The sequence below is a fragment of the Protomyctophum parallelum genome (assembly GCF_964188405.1).
Source record: "Protomyctophum parallelum genome assembly, chromosome: 15".
Lineage (NCBI taxonomy): Eukaryota > Metazoa > Chordata > Actinopteri > Myctophiformes > Myctophidae > Protomyctophum > Protomyctophum parallelum.
In genome coordinates this window covers 16,130,996-16,148,655 of record NC_139710.1, presented here as the reverse complement: position 1 = coordinate 16,148,655, position 17,660 = coordinate 16,130,996, and the positions used below count along the sequence as shown (strand labels likewise).

General features: G+C 44.0%; 2 protein-coding genes across 2 annotated transcripts in view; one reads left to right on the top strand and one right to left on the bottom strand.

Moving 5' to 3' along the window:
- Positions 1 to 1,418: 1,418 nt before the first annotated feature.
- The window catches only part of ptch1 (patched 1), a 72,435-nt gene continuing 56,193 nt past the window's right edge, over positions 1,419 to 17,660 (top strand). Inside the window, 2 exon segments of the mRNA XM_083783337.1 lie at positions 1,419 to 2,063; positions 3,423 to 3,615. Of these exon segments, the coding sequence (XP_083639463.1) occupies positions 1,893 to 2,063; positions 3,423 to 3,615 (364 nt within the window). The 5' untranslated portion in view covers positions 1,419 to 1,892.
- Positions 5,229 to 17,641, bottom strand: LOC310872656 (uncharacterized protein; the record flags this gene model as incomplete). Its single annotated transcript, XM_083784700.1, has 5 exons — positions 17,402 to 17,641; positions 17,008 to 17,226; positions 16,239 to 16,334; positions 15,444 to 15,671; positions 5,229 to 5,258 (listed from the first exon to the last, which is right to left on the bottom strand). The coding sequence occupies exons 1-5, from the start codon at positions 17,453 to 17,455 to the stop codon at positions 5,229 to 5,231; spliced, it is 627 nt and encodes a 208-aa protein (XP_083640826.1). The 5' UTR covers positions 17,456 to 17,641.

Here is a 17,660-nt window from a genome sequence, read left to right as displayed (position 1 = left end):
TTCCCGGCGTTGGTGCGCCTCCGTTGATAAACTGACATTCTGTTCAAGTGGTTACAATTTACAACAGTCTCCAATCCAACAGCTCATTGGATTGTGTAGAATGTATGATAGTGATAGTTTAATACAGGCCTTATAAAATGCTAACACATGCGGTAACTTAGCCTATATGTTTATATTTATTTTCATCAGAAACAATGTAGAATAGTGGTCTAATTGCACAATATCTGTTGAAAAAATAAAAAAATAAAAAAATGTGTAAATAAATAAACAGTGTTATGCAACTATTTGCATTAAATACTTTTAAAATAAAAATATGCTACTTGTGGAATTGTCCATCATCTTGTAAAAAACAGATGTTTTTATCCTGAATATTTTGCCTGTCCCAGATGTTGCTTTTATCCTGAATATTTTGCCTGTCCCAGACTTAATATATATAGCCTATAGGCATATAGGCCTACTTTATTGTTTTAAATATGATGAAAACATGTTTGTTATCAAACACATTAGGCCTACTTATGAAATAAAATCAAAGTTTATTTATCTTTTTTTTTGTCTAAACCACCAACACATATAGGCTAGTCCTTGGATCACTTGGGTTTGTTTGCAAAGGGTCATCAATATATTTGAAGTGACTGAGGCAAAGTCCCAAAACAAGTGTGCTGCATGTGCTGTAGCACTGCAGTTTTTGAGTAGCTCAATATACAACATTTGTAAAAAAGTAGTATATAGTAGACTATAGTAGCCTATTTGGGATGGCCTATATGCATGATCAGATGACAGTGGTGTCGTATTGGTATAGAATCCAAAATGTTGGCTATTTATTTTGAGGCTGTGGACTTGTGTGGAGCCAAACTTCAGATTTGGACATTCCAGACTGATTAATTTGCGCAAGCATAAGACCTTATTTCCTACACACAGTTTATTACATATAAATAGTATTAAACAATACTGTCAATTAGTAGAGCAGCGTGTAGTGCAAGTGTAATTGACATTATAGTAGCCTACTCAGCCTCAAATTTAGGACCTCCCCCAAACCGCTGTAATTTGAGGTCCAACTAGGCCTACCACCTTCGTGGTGCTGGTAGAAAAATCTAAGTAAAAAAAAATAAAAAATAAAAAAGATCTGAAGTTTTGTCATTCCCCGGGCCCGGACCGTTCTGAAGAAGAGACGGCGTACTTTGCCTTGCACTTCTGCTTTGAGCAAGGCATTTCTATGTGGAAAGCCACAAACTCGACTATTGGTTACGCGCAAACCCAAAAGGGGGCTGGCTCTCTCCGAGACTCCCCTGAAGTTTGAGATGCACACACGAGGGCTCTCTGCTTGGGTGGTCTCTCTACTTTAGTGAGCTGTTGCTAAGCAGCTAATAATAGTCGTGTTTGCTGAGTAATTTTTGCCCTTCTGGAACCAATCAGATGCAAGAAAGTCCTGCAATCTGACAGCCCTAGAGGCGGGATCTCGGCTCTTTCTGCCTTCACCCCTCCTCCTCTACCTCCTCCAAATGGAGAGAGCTCTTTTTTCTCATCTATTGAATCTCAGAGTTCGCCGTGACGCGCGGCCCAGGGGAAGAACACACAGAACTCACAGAATGCTACGATCATCTAAGCTTCTCAGCCGCCGTTTTGTGTATGGGAAACACTCGGTTCACCTCGCATTTTGAGAGAAACTACTTTCTGGAGACACGGTAAATGTGCGAAGCGGTGGAGAACTCCGGATCACGAAATGTTGGGATGGAAGGCGCAGACTTTGACTCGCCGTCTCCAACAGGAGTATGAAGTACTTCACGGGTGTGAGATCACCGAGAGTGAAACTTCGTTGCCTTGGGATATCGCTACACGCTTTCGGGGAAATATTATAAAGTGGAAAACGCTAAGCATCGCGCAGTCCCCGCAACATGGCCTCGGCTGCTAATGCATCCTCCGAGCAGGAAAACAGAGACCCCGAACGGCCGAGGATAACGCGGAGGAACAGGGGGAACTATTCCCGCACAACACCGCTGGATTTGGAGTATTTGCAGCGGCCAAGTTACTGCGATGCAAGTTTTGCATTGGAGCAAATATCCGAGGTGCTTATTCCTCGTCTTATTGTGGTGCAGTTGTCTTCTCTTAGATTTATTGTAGCCGCAAATGTGACCAACTATGTCAAGTTGTTTCTAGGTAACGGGATAGCTCCGGTTGGGAGGGCTGAGCAGGCGTACAAAGTTTGGAGCAAGGCTGGAGAAAGTTTATCTTGCATTGTTTTGTTGATCAACTTTTACTCCTCGTTTGCATCCGGGTCTTGTTTTAGGACGTGCTGTATTTCTAAATGAAATATCGGCTAATAACGCGATTGTTAAGGGTCACAACAGCGTTGATGGTTCCCATAACGGTCCCGTACACACAAGGGTAGACATGCGACTTCTGTAAACTGGAAGGTTTGCCTTCTGTTTCACTGTGATAATGTTCTCAACTTTCCCCACATTTTATATATGTATTCGGACTTGAGCAGTTGAGCAAGATTCTGAGAGCCCACAGACGTTTTGTGCGGTATAATCTTTACTGTGCGAGTCTTTCAATGTCCACCTCGCTTAGAGCAAAAATCCATGTGGCTGCCCTCTTCCGTTCACAAATATTGTCGTAACTCCCTCGGTGATGGCTCCTCCGCGGTCCCGGTCGGATCACACAGGCAGCTGGATGGGAACGGACTGGAGGAGCTGTGTAGCTCTGTGTGGTTTGGCCCCCGAATAGAATACCCCCGTGGATTTGATACAATGAATCAAAAAGAGAGAGAGAGAGAGAGAGAGAAACGTATTACAGTGTATTGAGTTAGTGTGCTGTGTCTGTGTTCAGTAGGCCCTCCACTGTGTGTCTACTACTACTATACTGTTGCTGGTGCTGGTGGTGTGTTTGTGTGTATAGCCTACTATGCGCGTGCACGTGCGTATGTACGACCAAACGTCCCATCATGACGCTGTCTTCTTGACAGCTATCCGTTCCCCTATACACCACGCACGGAGGTCCAACCACAGAAGAATGAACAGCATCCTTCTCAAATTTTACGGTGCAAAACACACACCGGTGACTCATATTACTCATAGCTAGCTGTCTTGTATATCAACATCAAAATAAATGGCCCTGCAGTACTTATGTAACTCGTCACAATCACATATGATACTGCATGCCTCTGAAGTGACCCAATATGACGTAGTTATTATAGACCTGAGGTCAATATTATAGCCTACTTTTGTACTTTACTGTTTAACTGTGAGGGAATGAGCCATGCATTTAAACTTGATGCTAGTTTATATGAGTGTAACAATGACATGATGGCCGTATATCCTATTATCCTTATTGGCCCATTATGGCGCAATGGTGTCTGACTGTAGACTCACCTGTTCAGGTAAGCTAAGCTTGACGTTGACTGGACTCTTGTCTCGTGGCTGCAGGGGAAGGCGACTGGGAGAAAGGCACCGCTATGGCTGAGAGCGAAGTTCCAGAGACTTTTGTTCAGGCTGGGCTGTTACATACAAAAGAACTGCGGAAAGTTTTTGGTCGTGGGCCTCATGATATTCGGAGCGTTCGCCGTGGGCTTACGGGCAGCTAATTTGGAGACAGATGTGGAGAAACTCTGGGTGGAAGGTAAGAAATACACACATTTTCTCATTTATCCAACATATTTTATTGTATTTGTGCTAATGTCGTTGACCCGTACAGTGTGTGTGTGTGTGTGTGTGTGTGTGTGTGTGGGGGGGGGGGGGGGGGGGGGGGCGGACATACAGGGGGTGTGGTTGGCTGGGTGGGGGTCTACCAAACTAGTTGGGGGGATTGTTTATTGTATGGTGTCTGGCAAGCAGCCAGGTCAAACTTAAAATGAATGTTATTTAACTTTTATGGTTTAATATGGATGGAATAGGCTACTCTACTTTTTCAGTTAGGTCTACTCATGTAGCTGTAGCAACGAGGCGTATAGGGCTGAATGTAACTCAAAAGCAAAGTCGTAATTAAGCTCATGAACAGTTTTGGGGGAGAAGAAATTTAGTCAAAGCCGCCATTTTGTGAGTGTGTGTGTGCGCGCGCGTGCGCGTGTGTGTGCGCCTGCCCCCAGCAGTTGAATGTGATCCGCGCACAGCTCAGAGACTGTGTGTGGTCCCGTTTTGGACAGCTCTCAACTTTCCAAAAAGATTTGTCTCCGGCTGAAGGGAAAAAGCGGAGTGCGGACAGGAACTCATGTTTGTGGAGTGCTATAGGGCGCACATTTGTTGCTCTTTTCGGAAACACCATAAACGAATAATGCATTTTCTTTCTTCTTTCTAGAAAATGAACTGTGAGTATGGGTGGTGTTGTGTGGGGTAAGGGAAAGGGGCAGAGCTCTCTTTTTCCCTTTCCTTTGATGTGCATTCCAGCACTTTAGGGCGAGTCTATGGGAGTCATGAATGGAGAAGCACTGGCAGTTTGGAATTGTGGAAAACGGTAGACAAATGAAAAGCAAAATACAATGAAACAGACAAAGCAAGCAATTATTTAATTTTGACGTTTGTGTGCTATAGAGTGCTTAGGTTATTTGTACTGATATGTGTCTGTCAAATGATCAGCATAGTCTCTGACATAGCCATGTTTTCACAACACTATAAGCAAAAGTCTGGTTGGTATTGCCTTGTGTGCTCCAGGACAAATTACAGGGAGTGTTCTTCTGAACTAAATTATGTTGCATTCAATGATCTGCAATCTGCACCATGATGTTTTAATCATGTGATATGTAGGGTACACTACATCATATTAAATGCTTCTTCCTAACACACGTTTAAATGCCATGTTATTACTTCTCCTAATGACAGAGTGTTCAACCTGAATGGCATTTATCTTGATGTATTCATTACCCATGTTCTCACATGGACCTGCCACCATGCAGATCATCATAACAGCTGCCGTGCACAAAGTATTGGTATTGACAGGCTAGACTCACAGAGAACTGTGGTCAGAGCCCACACAGCCATTTTGTCATCATTAAATAAAAACAGGACTAGTGACCCCAGGTGGAGGTTGTAGGGGACTTGTGCATAGAAAAATATACATGAAGCAACACACAGGTCCGTGCATGCACGCACACATGCAGACGAGAGAATGGGCTGTGGTGTGTTCTGGGTCCCAGGATGTGAGGGGTTCCAGATGCTGGTAGGGAGCGATCTGTTTGTTTAGATTAGGCTGCACAGCTGAGGGATAGATTAGTTCTGCCTGGACAGTGGAACGCTGTGCTAGGCTGTGCAGGGGGACTGGCCCATCGTCTGAGAGGAGAGGAAAAAGAGGAGAGAGGAGGAGAGGACAGAGTGCCTGTTTATGTTTCATTTGGAACTGCCCTCCACAGACGACCCACCAACGACCCTGCCTGGAAGCTGTGTGGCCTACTGACGAGAGCACGCATGCGTGCAGCCACACACAGACACACAAACACGCACGCACACACGCACAATACAACACCCACAGGTTGGAGCTCTCATCTCATGAGTATCTAGTAGTGGAGCTACATTGTACAGTGGTGAATATCTTTGTGTTCCCTGCAAACCACCAATAAGCATGATTTATGATTCGTCATATGACAATGTCACGCATCGACAATAGCCAATGTACAAGCTCCACAACGCGTTGCGTCGACGCGATTGTCGGCGTGCGACGCCCTCATTCGACGGAGCATAAATTAGGTCTTGTGTTTATTCTACAGCCTGTCACGTGCTGCAGCTTTCAGAGGGTCTCTTCTCACATGGTGCTCACTCAGCACTGTTTATAAACACTCCGACACAGGAAGTTCTGTTTATTAGACAAAGAGACAGAGAGCGATTGGAAGTTAAACACACACTTGGGACAAAGAGACGATTGTGTGGGCCTATGAGGAGTTTTTTTGTGTGTGTGTGTGTGTGGTTAAACTTTTGTCATGCCACGATAAAGCTTAAAAAAACCCCAATAATGATAATAATGCCCAGTTAAACTGTTCACAGGAAGCTATTAGCCAAAACAGGAAGTTGTAGTATTGTGGTCTCCTATCTCACCTGTCCTGCTGCACACCCTCTGTGGTCAGCAGCACAATGCCAGGAAACATTTTCACTGGTCCAGATATATAAAAAATAATATAAAAATAGTTTACAAATTCACTATCCGAAACATAGATGATTTTGCCAGCATGATGTTTGCGATGATGAAGTCTTATAGTCTATGGCCACGTCGTCCATGCACGAATGACAGAAAGAAGCTCCCTTTAGAGTTCCTCCAAGCCATGGATGGAAAGTAGAGCCATCCCTTGGCATTCTGGGTTAAGGCAAACACAGGCCAAATTGTAAAGAAAATAGCAGCGCCGCCTGCCTCTAATTAAAACAGTATCGCGTAAACATTGGCCTTCCTGTAGAACGGCCTCTCTCTCTCTCTCCTTCTCTCTGTGCTGAGAGAGGGGCTGTAGAATTGACTGGGGTACGTTGGGCTGTGGTTATGGGGCTGGGCCTATATGCTGAGATGAGGGTAGAGAGAAGAGACTGAGAGAGAGTAAGGGGGTAAAGGGAGGAGAGATTGGAAATGGGGCTTTTGAGGCTTGAGTTCTGGGCAGAGGTTGGAGTTGAAACTGGGGGTGAGGAGGATGAGAGATGCGGCTGGGGGCTGTACTGTAAATTGCACTGGGGTATAGTGAGAGGAGCTGGGCTCAGGTTGTGGTTAACCTATAGCTCTAGCGGAGGCTAAAGATAGAGGAAGGGGCCTATAGTTGTGGTTGTAGCGTTCACTTGGAACCACGATAAAGACAGTGTCTTTTGTTTTCAATCTGAGACATAGAAGTGGCTCGTCGAACTCCAGTTGCACCGAGTTCGGGCCGGGGCTGGGTTTTGGATCTGCTGTGCGGATTTGATCCGCAACAAATACCAGCACATTTATCACCACTATGGTAATAGTGAAATAAATGAGTCTATAGTTATATCATTATCATTGCACTACTGGGGCATAGGGCCATGGATTTTAGAGGGGGGGGGGGCACAGGGTAGACCCCCAGGGACCTGAGGTCATCTCATAGAGGCCCCGCTATTTAAAACCTCACCTGATACTCACCCTGTGGCCTGGGTGCAGAGTGAAGACTCACAGCAGAGGGGCGGGGGGTGGCGATAGTGGGTGGGAGTCGGGTGGAGGAAGAGAGGGGAGGGTGACATGCCTTACGAGCAGCAGCTGTCACTGTTAGTTTGTTTGCATATGTTTGTGCGAGTGTATACGTGCATGCATATGTGTGTACGTGACGCGCTTTAAGAGTGTGCATATGACTGTGTTCCATTTTAGCCAAAGTGCGCACACACCTGGGTAGAGTATGTGTTGGTGTTTGTAAGCATGTGTTGTGTTTCCCTCTTGACTCCTGTCGTCCAGCAGAGGGCAGTGAGTCTGACACTGAATTATTATCTCTAATTTCTACACCCATTCAAGATTAATATGCATAATTCTGAAGATAGGGGTTAGACACTAGACTGGAAACTGCATTGCGATGGACTCTCACTGTCCTCTCCTCTGCAACTAGGTAGTGCTGGTGATGGGGCTCTAAGGATTGTTATGTTGGCCATCATGGCTATGTCGGTCCTTCCATCCACTCAACACTTTACTTCCAAACAAGATATCTCAAAAACTACAAGCTGGATTGTGATGGAATTTGTGGTGCATCTTCAAGAACCCCAGAGGTTGACTCATAACGATCTTGGTGGCCTTTCCTCTAGCACTGCCCTTACATTACCCACTTACACACGATATCTCAAATCTTATTGTATTCAAGCTCCCTGGAGGACAAACAATAACCAATTTGCGTGATCCCCATGACCTTTTCCTCTAGTGCCACCCTTAGGTTAGGTTGGGTGTAAGGAGCAGCACTGACTCCAGGGGCTGCTAACGGTGCTTAGTCACGTTTTACCTACAGATCACTGTAATATTGGTATCACCAATATGGCACGCAAAGAGCAGACGTCCATGCATGTGTAATTGTGTATGTGTGTGTGTGTGTGTGTGTGTGTGTGTGTGTGTGTGTGAATGCATGCATGCCATGCATGCATGCATGGCATGCATGTACATTCCCCCAGCCTGATGTGAGGTTTTCAGAATATAGTTTGATAGGAATAAACTTTAGGTCCAAAGTAACTCCCTTCCATCTTCCCCCAGTCTGCTTTTGATCCCAGGGTGATTAAGAGGCGATCTGACAGAGTTGGTGGTTGTTTTGTTGTTGTGCTGGTAATGGCAGCGGAGAAGAGAGCAGTGTAATGTTAAGTGCATGCGGAAAAGGCCTCGACATCCTTTCTTGTGGACAAAGACGGGGGGAGGGAGGAGAAGGAGGGTTCTGAATGTGGCTTCTCCGCTGAGAGGATTGTGGTTTGCGTGATTGAATTATCCAGCTTTTTGATGTGTATGGGTCCTGGGAGCAAGCATTCACGCATGCAGGCATCCATGCATGCACACATACTGTACACACGCGTGCAATCCGTGCATGGATGCGCATGCGCGAACACATGTGCAATCGCGCATGCATGCACACACATGGATGTGCAGCGCACACATACACAGACAGTGCCCTTTGGGGTTTTTTTTTTTTTGGTTATGTGAGCGAGTAGGTGGTTGACTGGGGTTTGCATGGCAGGCTATTTCTATGGGCCTCTCTTTGACATACACCCCTTTTCATCCCTCTGTTTTCCTGTCTCTCTCTCTCTTTTTCTCTCCAACCACGTTCATTTAGCAGCCGCAAGCAATCAAACGCAAACGCATTTGCCCACACCCAACATTTTTGCCTAATTTCACAGAACTGAAAACATCCAGTATTAATCCATATCTCTCACCCTTCCCCTCACTCTCTGCCATACACATTCTAATAGCCTCATTATATTCATATTCTCCTTTGTGCACCACACATCCATATTATCCACATACTCAATCATGAACACCCATACAGACACAGACGAAGACAATCATGCGCGTGCGCACACACACACACACACACACACACACACACACACACACACACACACACACACACACACACACACACACACACACACACACACACACACACACACATATTGATGCATGTGCATACACACACATACAGACAAACATATGCTCACACTTTCAAAACTGGACTCAATTAACTTGTGTTTATCAGTTCACTACAAACAGGATTAAACCACTCAAGAAGGAATAACATTCCAGTGTGTTGTGTTAAACTTTACGAGTTGATGAAAAGTGCAGGCTAGCTGGTGAGGGATTTAGTGTGGGGAAACACTGTGCCTCTGGTACTGTATTCTGAGTTATAGCCCTGTTTTCTCAAGCTAGCTTCCCTTCATTTAGAAGCAACCTTGTTTATATTAGCCCTACCTGGCTAAGTAAATGTGAAATAACCTTTAAAAGTAGGTAGGGTCAGGCCCCTGCGTATGTCTGCACACGCGTGCATGTGTGCATGTGCACGAAGTTGCAAGGTGAATGCACTCCCATTCACAAACAGACATCCTGAGATGCCTCCAAAAGTTCTGTTTACATTTTGCATTCTTCCAGGCGCTCTTATTCAAAAACCAGAGCCCTGCGAATGACCGACCGCAGGAGACTGTGGAGAGAGTTTACCCCTCCCCCTCTCTCTCTCTCTCTCTCTCTCCCAGTCCTACACCCCCCTCCTTTTCCTCTCTGCCGTTTTCTGTCTTTTAGCCTTAGCCTCCTCCCACTCACACCCCTCCCCTCTCTCCCTCCCTGGCTGGGGAGAGAGAGTGGCCTCAGAATGCCAGATGTATTACAGAGTGAGGCACAGCAATGTAAACACTCAGCCCTGCCATAAGAGCAGGGTGGTCTGGCCTCCCTCCTTCCCTCCTGCGCTGCTTCCCTCCATCCTCCCCTTTCCTCTCCTCCCTCCCTCCCACTGCTGACTGCCAGAGGGGCGGAGAGCAACAGTACAGAGAGAGAGAGAGAGAGAGAGAGAGAGCAAGAAGGGGCGAGAGAGGGAGGGAAGAAGCAGGAATATAGTAGCAGTAGTGTGTTTGTGTTTTGGCTGCAAGGCCTGTGGTACACTAGGAGAGATCAGGACCGATGCCTCTCAAACTGCAGCACAGAGAGTTCTTCATCTGAAGTTATAGATGCACTGCTGTTTGTTTTTAGGTTGTTGTTTTCCAATGCCCGTGCATTGGTGTGTGTGTGTGTGTGTGTGTGTGTGTGTGTGTGTGTGTGTGTGTGTGTGTATGTGTGTGCGTGCGTGTGCGTTTGTTACCCCTTACTTCCCCAGCACACACAGGTTACTTAATAATTCAGTCCATTGCCATTGCTGAGGCATCACGTCATAGAAAAGCGGAACAACAGCAATTACGCTAGTACCACACACACGCACAACAGAGACCCACACAGTGATATAAAACATTTCCCCTCTCGTGTGATTGAGAGGCTTGGAGTTCCAGAATGAGTCAGTGTGCGTCAGAAGGGGATGGGATCCAGGGGCCCGGGGCCAAGTGCTCCGAGCCTGTTCTGAGACAGCCCTGCTATGCTAGCTCCAGTGTCAGGACACAGGAACACCTGTGACCCAATGCTGTCATGTGGGATCTAATGGGATTCTGGTCTGGTGTAGCCTGAGGTCTCTCTCTGTTATTATCAGTTATTCTCCGTCTGTGGGCTTTTTCTTCAAGTGTCTCCTCTTGGTCGGTCTCTGTCTGCCTCTCTGTTTCCGTCTATTTAACTGTATCTGTTTTTTTCTTGTTTCTCTCCTTCTATCCCTTCTTGCTCTCCCAACCTTTCCTATTCCACATGTTAGGAATGCGTGATTTTCGGATACCTGGAATCATGGCCCATCTTTCCAGGAAATGACAGAGAGATGGCTGGCTGAGATTGGCTGCTCAGGCTCATGTCACGGTCTGTTATGGCTGGGCTCTAAGCCAATCACAGGCCAGAAAATGCAGCCGGGGGAGAGGGTCCTCACCTGGGTTGCATTGGACAGGCACAGAGAGGGGAGAGGCCCCCGATTTTAAAAGTACTTGAACAAATTTAAAGAAATTAAACTTATGAAGCTTTTATAATTCTGACTTTCTTTGGAACTCTAGTCTAGATACTGAATTTCATGAAGGTTTTATAATTATGACATTACTTTTGAGGGTACGTTAAATACTACTAAGACTGTTATTCAAAGGTTAGGATTAGGGCCCGCCCCAGTGGTGTCCAATTAGAACTTAGAACAGGTGTAATTGGAAAGATGGTCTTAGTGAAGCTAGTCAAGGTATCTGGGTTGTAAGGCCAGACACCTTGGAGCATAGGAGTTGTATACGGTACAAAGGTATCTGGGTTGTAAGTAAGGCCAGACACCTTGGTTCGTATGAGTTGAGAGCTGTTCCTGATCCTGATCCTCTTCTGAAGGTCGATTGTAGAGTCTTGAAGAGGTCTGTGTCCTGTGTCCTGTGTCCTGTGTCTTGCTTGTGTCCTGTAGATTCTGGGGATTTGAGATTGTTGGAGATGCCAACCAACGCACTCAGTAACTATCTCCAACGATCTCAAATCCCCAGAATCTCCAATTACACCTGTTAAACGGTTTCAGTTCTAATCGGACACCACTGAAGCGGGCCCTAATCCTACACTTTGGATAACAGTCCTTATCCTTAGTAGGGTTGCTAGCCCCTCCAATGCATGGCTTTTGAAATTAGGTCATATGGCAGCCAAGTCTATAGACTTTTAATGTTTGATTAGAGCACTTTTAATTAAAATCGTTTGCCAGCCAAGTCTATGGACTTTTAATGTTTGTGTAGGCACTAAATGACTACGTGAGACGTTATATGGCCTATATAAATACATCTTGTGACAACACACTGCATTCATGTCTCGTAACGTCTCGTAAGTGGCAGTGAATCTGAAATCCTGTGGCAGCCACAGTTGGCGCCCCTCACTTCACACGAGTGTGATTTATTTATTCATTTATGACCTCTAGATAGTAGATCCTCTCATTTTACTTCACAAAATAGGTGACCGATGACTGTCACTTGTGTATACGCAGAACAGCGCGAGGGACTTTTAAAGCCCTCTCTGAACTCGGAATAGAACGCTCAAACCATGTGCTTCATTCATCGATTGACACATCATTTTGCACGACATCTCGGGTATTTTGAGTACAACCGCAAGCACAACCCCCCCCCCACACACACACACACACACACACACAGACTCTCCTTCTCAAAAATATTCTTCTTCTTATTACTTTCTCCGGGGCTCTGTGAATCCAGTGGCGCTGAATAGGATTTTTTTGGGGGGGGAGAGGGGTGGGGAGGGGAGGACCTGAATGAAGGCAGCAACGTGGAAGAATCTGCCCATTGAGGAGTGTGTGAATGTACACCTCGGACCCAGGGAAGACGCATTGGGAGCCAGCCGACTGCTAAATACACCCATTTTAGGGGCTGCGAGGGCCGGACAGGTGATTAGCATAATCAGGGGGAGAGAGGGAGCCATACATATGGTAATGATGGAGCGAGGGGGGCGATGGGAGGGAGGCAGAGAGGGAGGAAGGGGATAGGGGGTGTTGGCAGCTGGGGTGTCACATTCGTGTCAGGGGTCAGGCTGGAGGGGCGCTGAGGGGACATTGTGCTACAGCTGCATGTCAGAGCACCTCTCTCTTTCTCACTCTCTCTCTCTTTCTTCCTCCAACTCTGTTTTTCTCCCTTTGCTTTCTTCGTCTTTGGCATTGTCACTTGCTATTTTTTTCGTAATCATTTTTTCGTTCTCTCTTTCAGGAGCATGCTTGTTTTACTCTCCCTCTCTGCAGCGGCCCCTTTAAAAGCTCAATGGGTAGAGAGGGAGTGAAGTGTGTGTGTGTGTGTGTGTGTGTGTGTGTGTGTGTGTGTGTGTGTGTGTGTGTGTGTGTGTGTGTGGGTGTGTGTGTGTGTGTGGGGGGGGAGGGGGGGGGGGGTCAGCTAGGGTCTCTGCTGTCACTACACTCTTGTGGATGTGTGCACACCTGCACTGTATAGCACACCTTCAATACTACTACCAACTAAATTACTCTTACTTATATTGGCTATCCACTAGACAATACTATATTGTTTACTTAAAGGGATGAAGTGGATATAGGTGGCATTTTGATTGATTGAATAGTGTATTAACAGTTTGCAAAAGGTACAGACTACAGACCCCAAAAAGCCCCCAGGGCTTGTTTCCATTAAGGTCCTGCGTATTACATTAATAACGTTACATTGTCACTGAACTCTCTTAACTATAGCTGTAGGTAAGAAATCTATGTTGTGCAACATACAGTATTACAGTATAGGTCTATCATCATCAAAGTGCAAAGAAATATTACCATGCACTATGCATGACAACACTGCTATGTGCTCTCAGGCCAGGGAGAATCAGAGTGTTGATGATGGATGTTTGTGTGGTGGTGGTAAACATTATTGAAATAAAATGAAATGATAGCAGTAAGTTCACAACACGTCGCACTGTGACACATTGTGAGATTCTTTGGTGAAGAGATTTGGTGTTGAGGGAACAAAATGTGACTTTTGTGGGCAGCCCACTGTGGCTGCTTAAATCATGTTAGCATGTTAGTGAACATCAAAAGTCCAGAGACTTGGCTGGGGTCCTGTTTTTTGGGGTGCTGTTTGTCAAGCAAACATTACAAGTCCATAGACTTCACTCAGAAAACAGAAACTACTATCTACCCAAATATATTGGTGAATCATTTTTACACCCTTAATTATTGAGTAAACTTGACTGCTATGAAATCAAGTAAAATCTACCTTAAAAATTAAGTAAGTGCAAGTAATATATTAAAGCAGGTTGAAATGACAATTATTGAGTAGATAAAATTAATATGCATTAGCACCTTGAAATGACAATAATTGAGTAGATAAACTTAATATGCATTAGCACCTTGAAATGACAATAATTGAGTAGATAAACTTAATATGCATTAGAAAACCTAGGTTAAAATTACATATAAATTTGAGTATATGGGATTGAAATTGATAGGTTGATTTAACTATATACGAGTGTATGATTTAATAAAATATATGCGTTACATTTACTCAATATTTTAACTGTATTCAACTCATAGTATTTTAATCAAAAAGGAATTCTGTATTTACCTTTGTCAAAGAGAATACACAATGCAATTATACAGATAAGTACGTTTTTAATTGACCAAAGTGAACATTCAAGTATTAAACATTCACATACTGTATGGGAGGAAACAGTCTGGCCACACGAAACAATGTGCAAATTACAATGTCAGCAAATACATTTTAAGAACATTAAACATTTCCTACTATGGGCTATATCTTGCGCCACCCCATATCCGTAAACTTATTTGCCATTCTTTACGATTTTGACGATCGACTAGTTGAACCATTTTAAAGTGTGTTTCAAAATAGTAAAAAATGGCAAATAAGTTCAGGGATAAGGAGTGGCGAAAGATAGGGCCGTATAAGTACAAACAATGTATGCATTCTCTGCAACAGAACATTTTCCTTAGACAATGTGCAAATTGTTGTCTGCAACAACATTAAAGAACATTTTCCTTGCCCATGGCAGGTAAATAAAACAAAACAAAAGTCCACGCACACTATAGTTGAGAGGACAAACATGATAGGATGGTCATTTGGTGGTCACACACACACACACACACACGTCACACTATACTTGACATAAACATTTTAGGTTTAGGTTAATTAATTTGCCTGCATGCCGGTGTCTAGCACCCAAATTAGCCGATCTACAAACATGCGCACACACCTGAAAACACAATTTGATTATCTATACCACACACACACACACAATTTGATAGGCTACTTCATCATAGCAAAAATAGCTGCCATTCTTTTTTGAAAACATTCATCTATGGTCACATGCAGACACCATATTGAAAGTATAGTTGGTCAACAGCCAACACGCATACAATTAAAACCTGGTGTAGTTGTAAAATTGTACAGCACCGAAAAACATGAACCCCAAAAGCATTATTTAACAAGACCCAGACAAATGAACATTAAGTATAAAAGAACTGTGGCCCTTTAAGCAACAAATGTTAGTTTTTAAAGTAATGTGCTTGGAGCAATCAATAACCCATTACTGTATAAGAAAAAAAAAGAAAAAGCAGGAAGGTCAAATGGGGAAGAATTTCTTAATATAGAAAAAATAAAAATAACGTTTTACTGTCTATCGGTGAGGTTTGTACAGATTAATACATTCTAATTGGCTATATGCACTGTGTACACATAAGCACCTCCACTTCAAAACAAGTCTGTCAGACGCACAGATCTGACATGCTGCTGTATGCTTTATACAATAGGCTTTCCTTTTGAACAGTGCAGTATCAGTCAGTGTCGTATGTGATGTGGTTCCCTACTAATCTGTTTCCACTGAAAACATTCAAACTGAAGTTGTCAGTCAGGACACTAGCCAAGCAGACATTTTTTCAGTGTCTGCACTTTGGGTGTAAGCTGTTGAGGGTCTAGTCCAAGCAGTACCTTTTGAAAAACCTCCAAGATGTATTTTAACTTCTTGGGGTACTTCAAGTCAAACACGTAGGTCAGTCCCAGGAGATAGCAGCAGGCTCTGCTAATATCGCCGAGGTTGTTGAGGACAGGGATGCCCTCAATAACAATACCTACATCAGCAGCTGGTGATTGAGTTTGCAGACTGTAGATAGTCATCAGTTCCCCCGACAACTCCTCTTCTACATCGACACCAGCATCCTGCACACATTGTAAAAATAGAATCTCATGAATGAAAACGTAATGATGATGTTCACGGTATTATCATTCTAAACAGTTACTACTGTTGCACAATTCCCTGCTCTGGGTGGGACCTCCGTCAGTGTCTTGAGTTTGCAATTGAAAACGTTTGCTGCCAACCAGTTGAAGAAATCACAGATTGAGGCCAGATTGAGACCATTCATGTTCATGGAAGAAGCTTGTAAACATGTATTCTATTGCCAATTTGTGACCTTGTAGATCTGCTATTTTTGCTGTACAACATGCTTCCATAATTAAGACATGCTGCCGTCTATGCTGCTATGGAACTTGTATCCATGTGCAGTGCAGACCTGAGTGTATCGTGACCTTACTTAGTATGTAGGAACACATGTCTGAACTGCAGTAGCACTAGACATGCCATCTCACAACCTGATTCTCTGGACACTTTCTCACAAAACAAGCTCCTCACTCTGCCGTTCTTGGCACGTTTGAGATATTGTCTCACAATTAGCCATGATGATGACATTAGTTAAAACTACAAATTGTTAAATACTTTATTTTACTAACTTCAACGTCCTTGATCAGGGCACCAGGCTCTTCTCCCAGATGGTCGATGAGGCACTTGATCACGATTCCTCTGGTTAGCTGTATGGGGTTTCCACTCTGCAGACAAAGTTTTATCCTTAATACAATGCATTACTTTGCACATTCAAGCTGGGCTTTTGTTTACCAACTTTAAAGTCTACCGTTTCAATTGTCTGCACACAGTTTTAGCATTTAGGGCCCCATTTCCACCAGTGCTAAACACATTATCCCGAAACTTCTTTGCCTTTTTTACTCTTTTGAAAAACAAAATTGGTCAACTAGCCAATCTAAATGAACAAAAATGTTTTTCAAAATAGTAAAAAAGCAAAGAAGTTTAGGAATAAGAGGGGTTTAGTACTGACAAGACTATTAAGACATGCATTTCGTCTATCAGGGAATGGACAGGACAGAGACATAGTGATGACTGTTTAGGATACATTAGTATCTAAAGTAAGTGATCGTAATTAACTTAATGGGACTGATCTAGGACATTTGACAGGTTTGCGTTACAGGCAAGATACTACAGTGGAAGTCAATGAGGAACATTTCTCACCCGCATGTGAAGTTACAACATGTCAAGGAAATTACAACAAAAACTTTGTTCTATCTTTTTTAAGTGAATGAATACCGAGAATAGAAGATCTGCAAGTTCACAGACTTCAGTGAGATGCAATGTGAGCTTGCATATCTGCTATTTTCTGATTTAGAAGCCGTTTTTAAGAATCATCCTCAGGTCTAAATGGTTTATTACCTGAAGCAGAGCACTCTTCTTTGCCCGATGTGGCTCTCCTACAGCACCTCTCTTAGATTGGAACATGGACAGCAGTTTAGGTGTGTAGAGGTCCAGTTTAGGTGTGTAGAGGTCCAGTTTAGGTGTGTAGAGGTCCAGTTTAGGTGTGTGGAGGTCCAACATCTCCATGAATTTCGGCTCAAGCTTCATTGTAGTGATCAACTTGAACTCTGCGCTGACCTGAAAAACAGATGAGGGGAAGGGAGAAAAACAAAACACATTGTGATCTTGTACATCCATTTTCCACCACTGTTGCTCCAGGAATGGGTACAATTGGTTAAATACAATGTAAATGTGTGTCACATGCAGGATGTCATTTCTGTTGAACCCTGCTACAAGAATCCAATTTACTCACTTGTGAAGCATCAAACAAGGCCAGCCATCTCTCCTTTACATCCTTGACGCTCATCTAGAAGAGATACACTAGGTGTTAACAGGGAACCAACAGACTGATGTAATGTTTCTTTCAAAAATGAGTTTGACTAATATTTGTCATACCAACTAATCTATAAAAATCACACCTGTGTGAACTGAGCGATGCAACTATATGCATCGTACTGTACTGTACAACTCATACTCTACAGTATAACTCGTACTGTACACTGTACTATGGC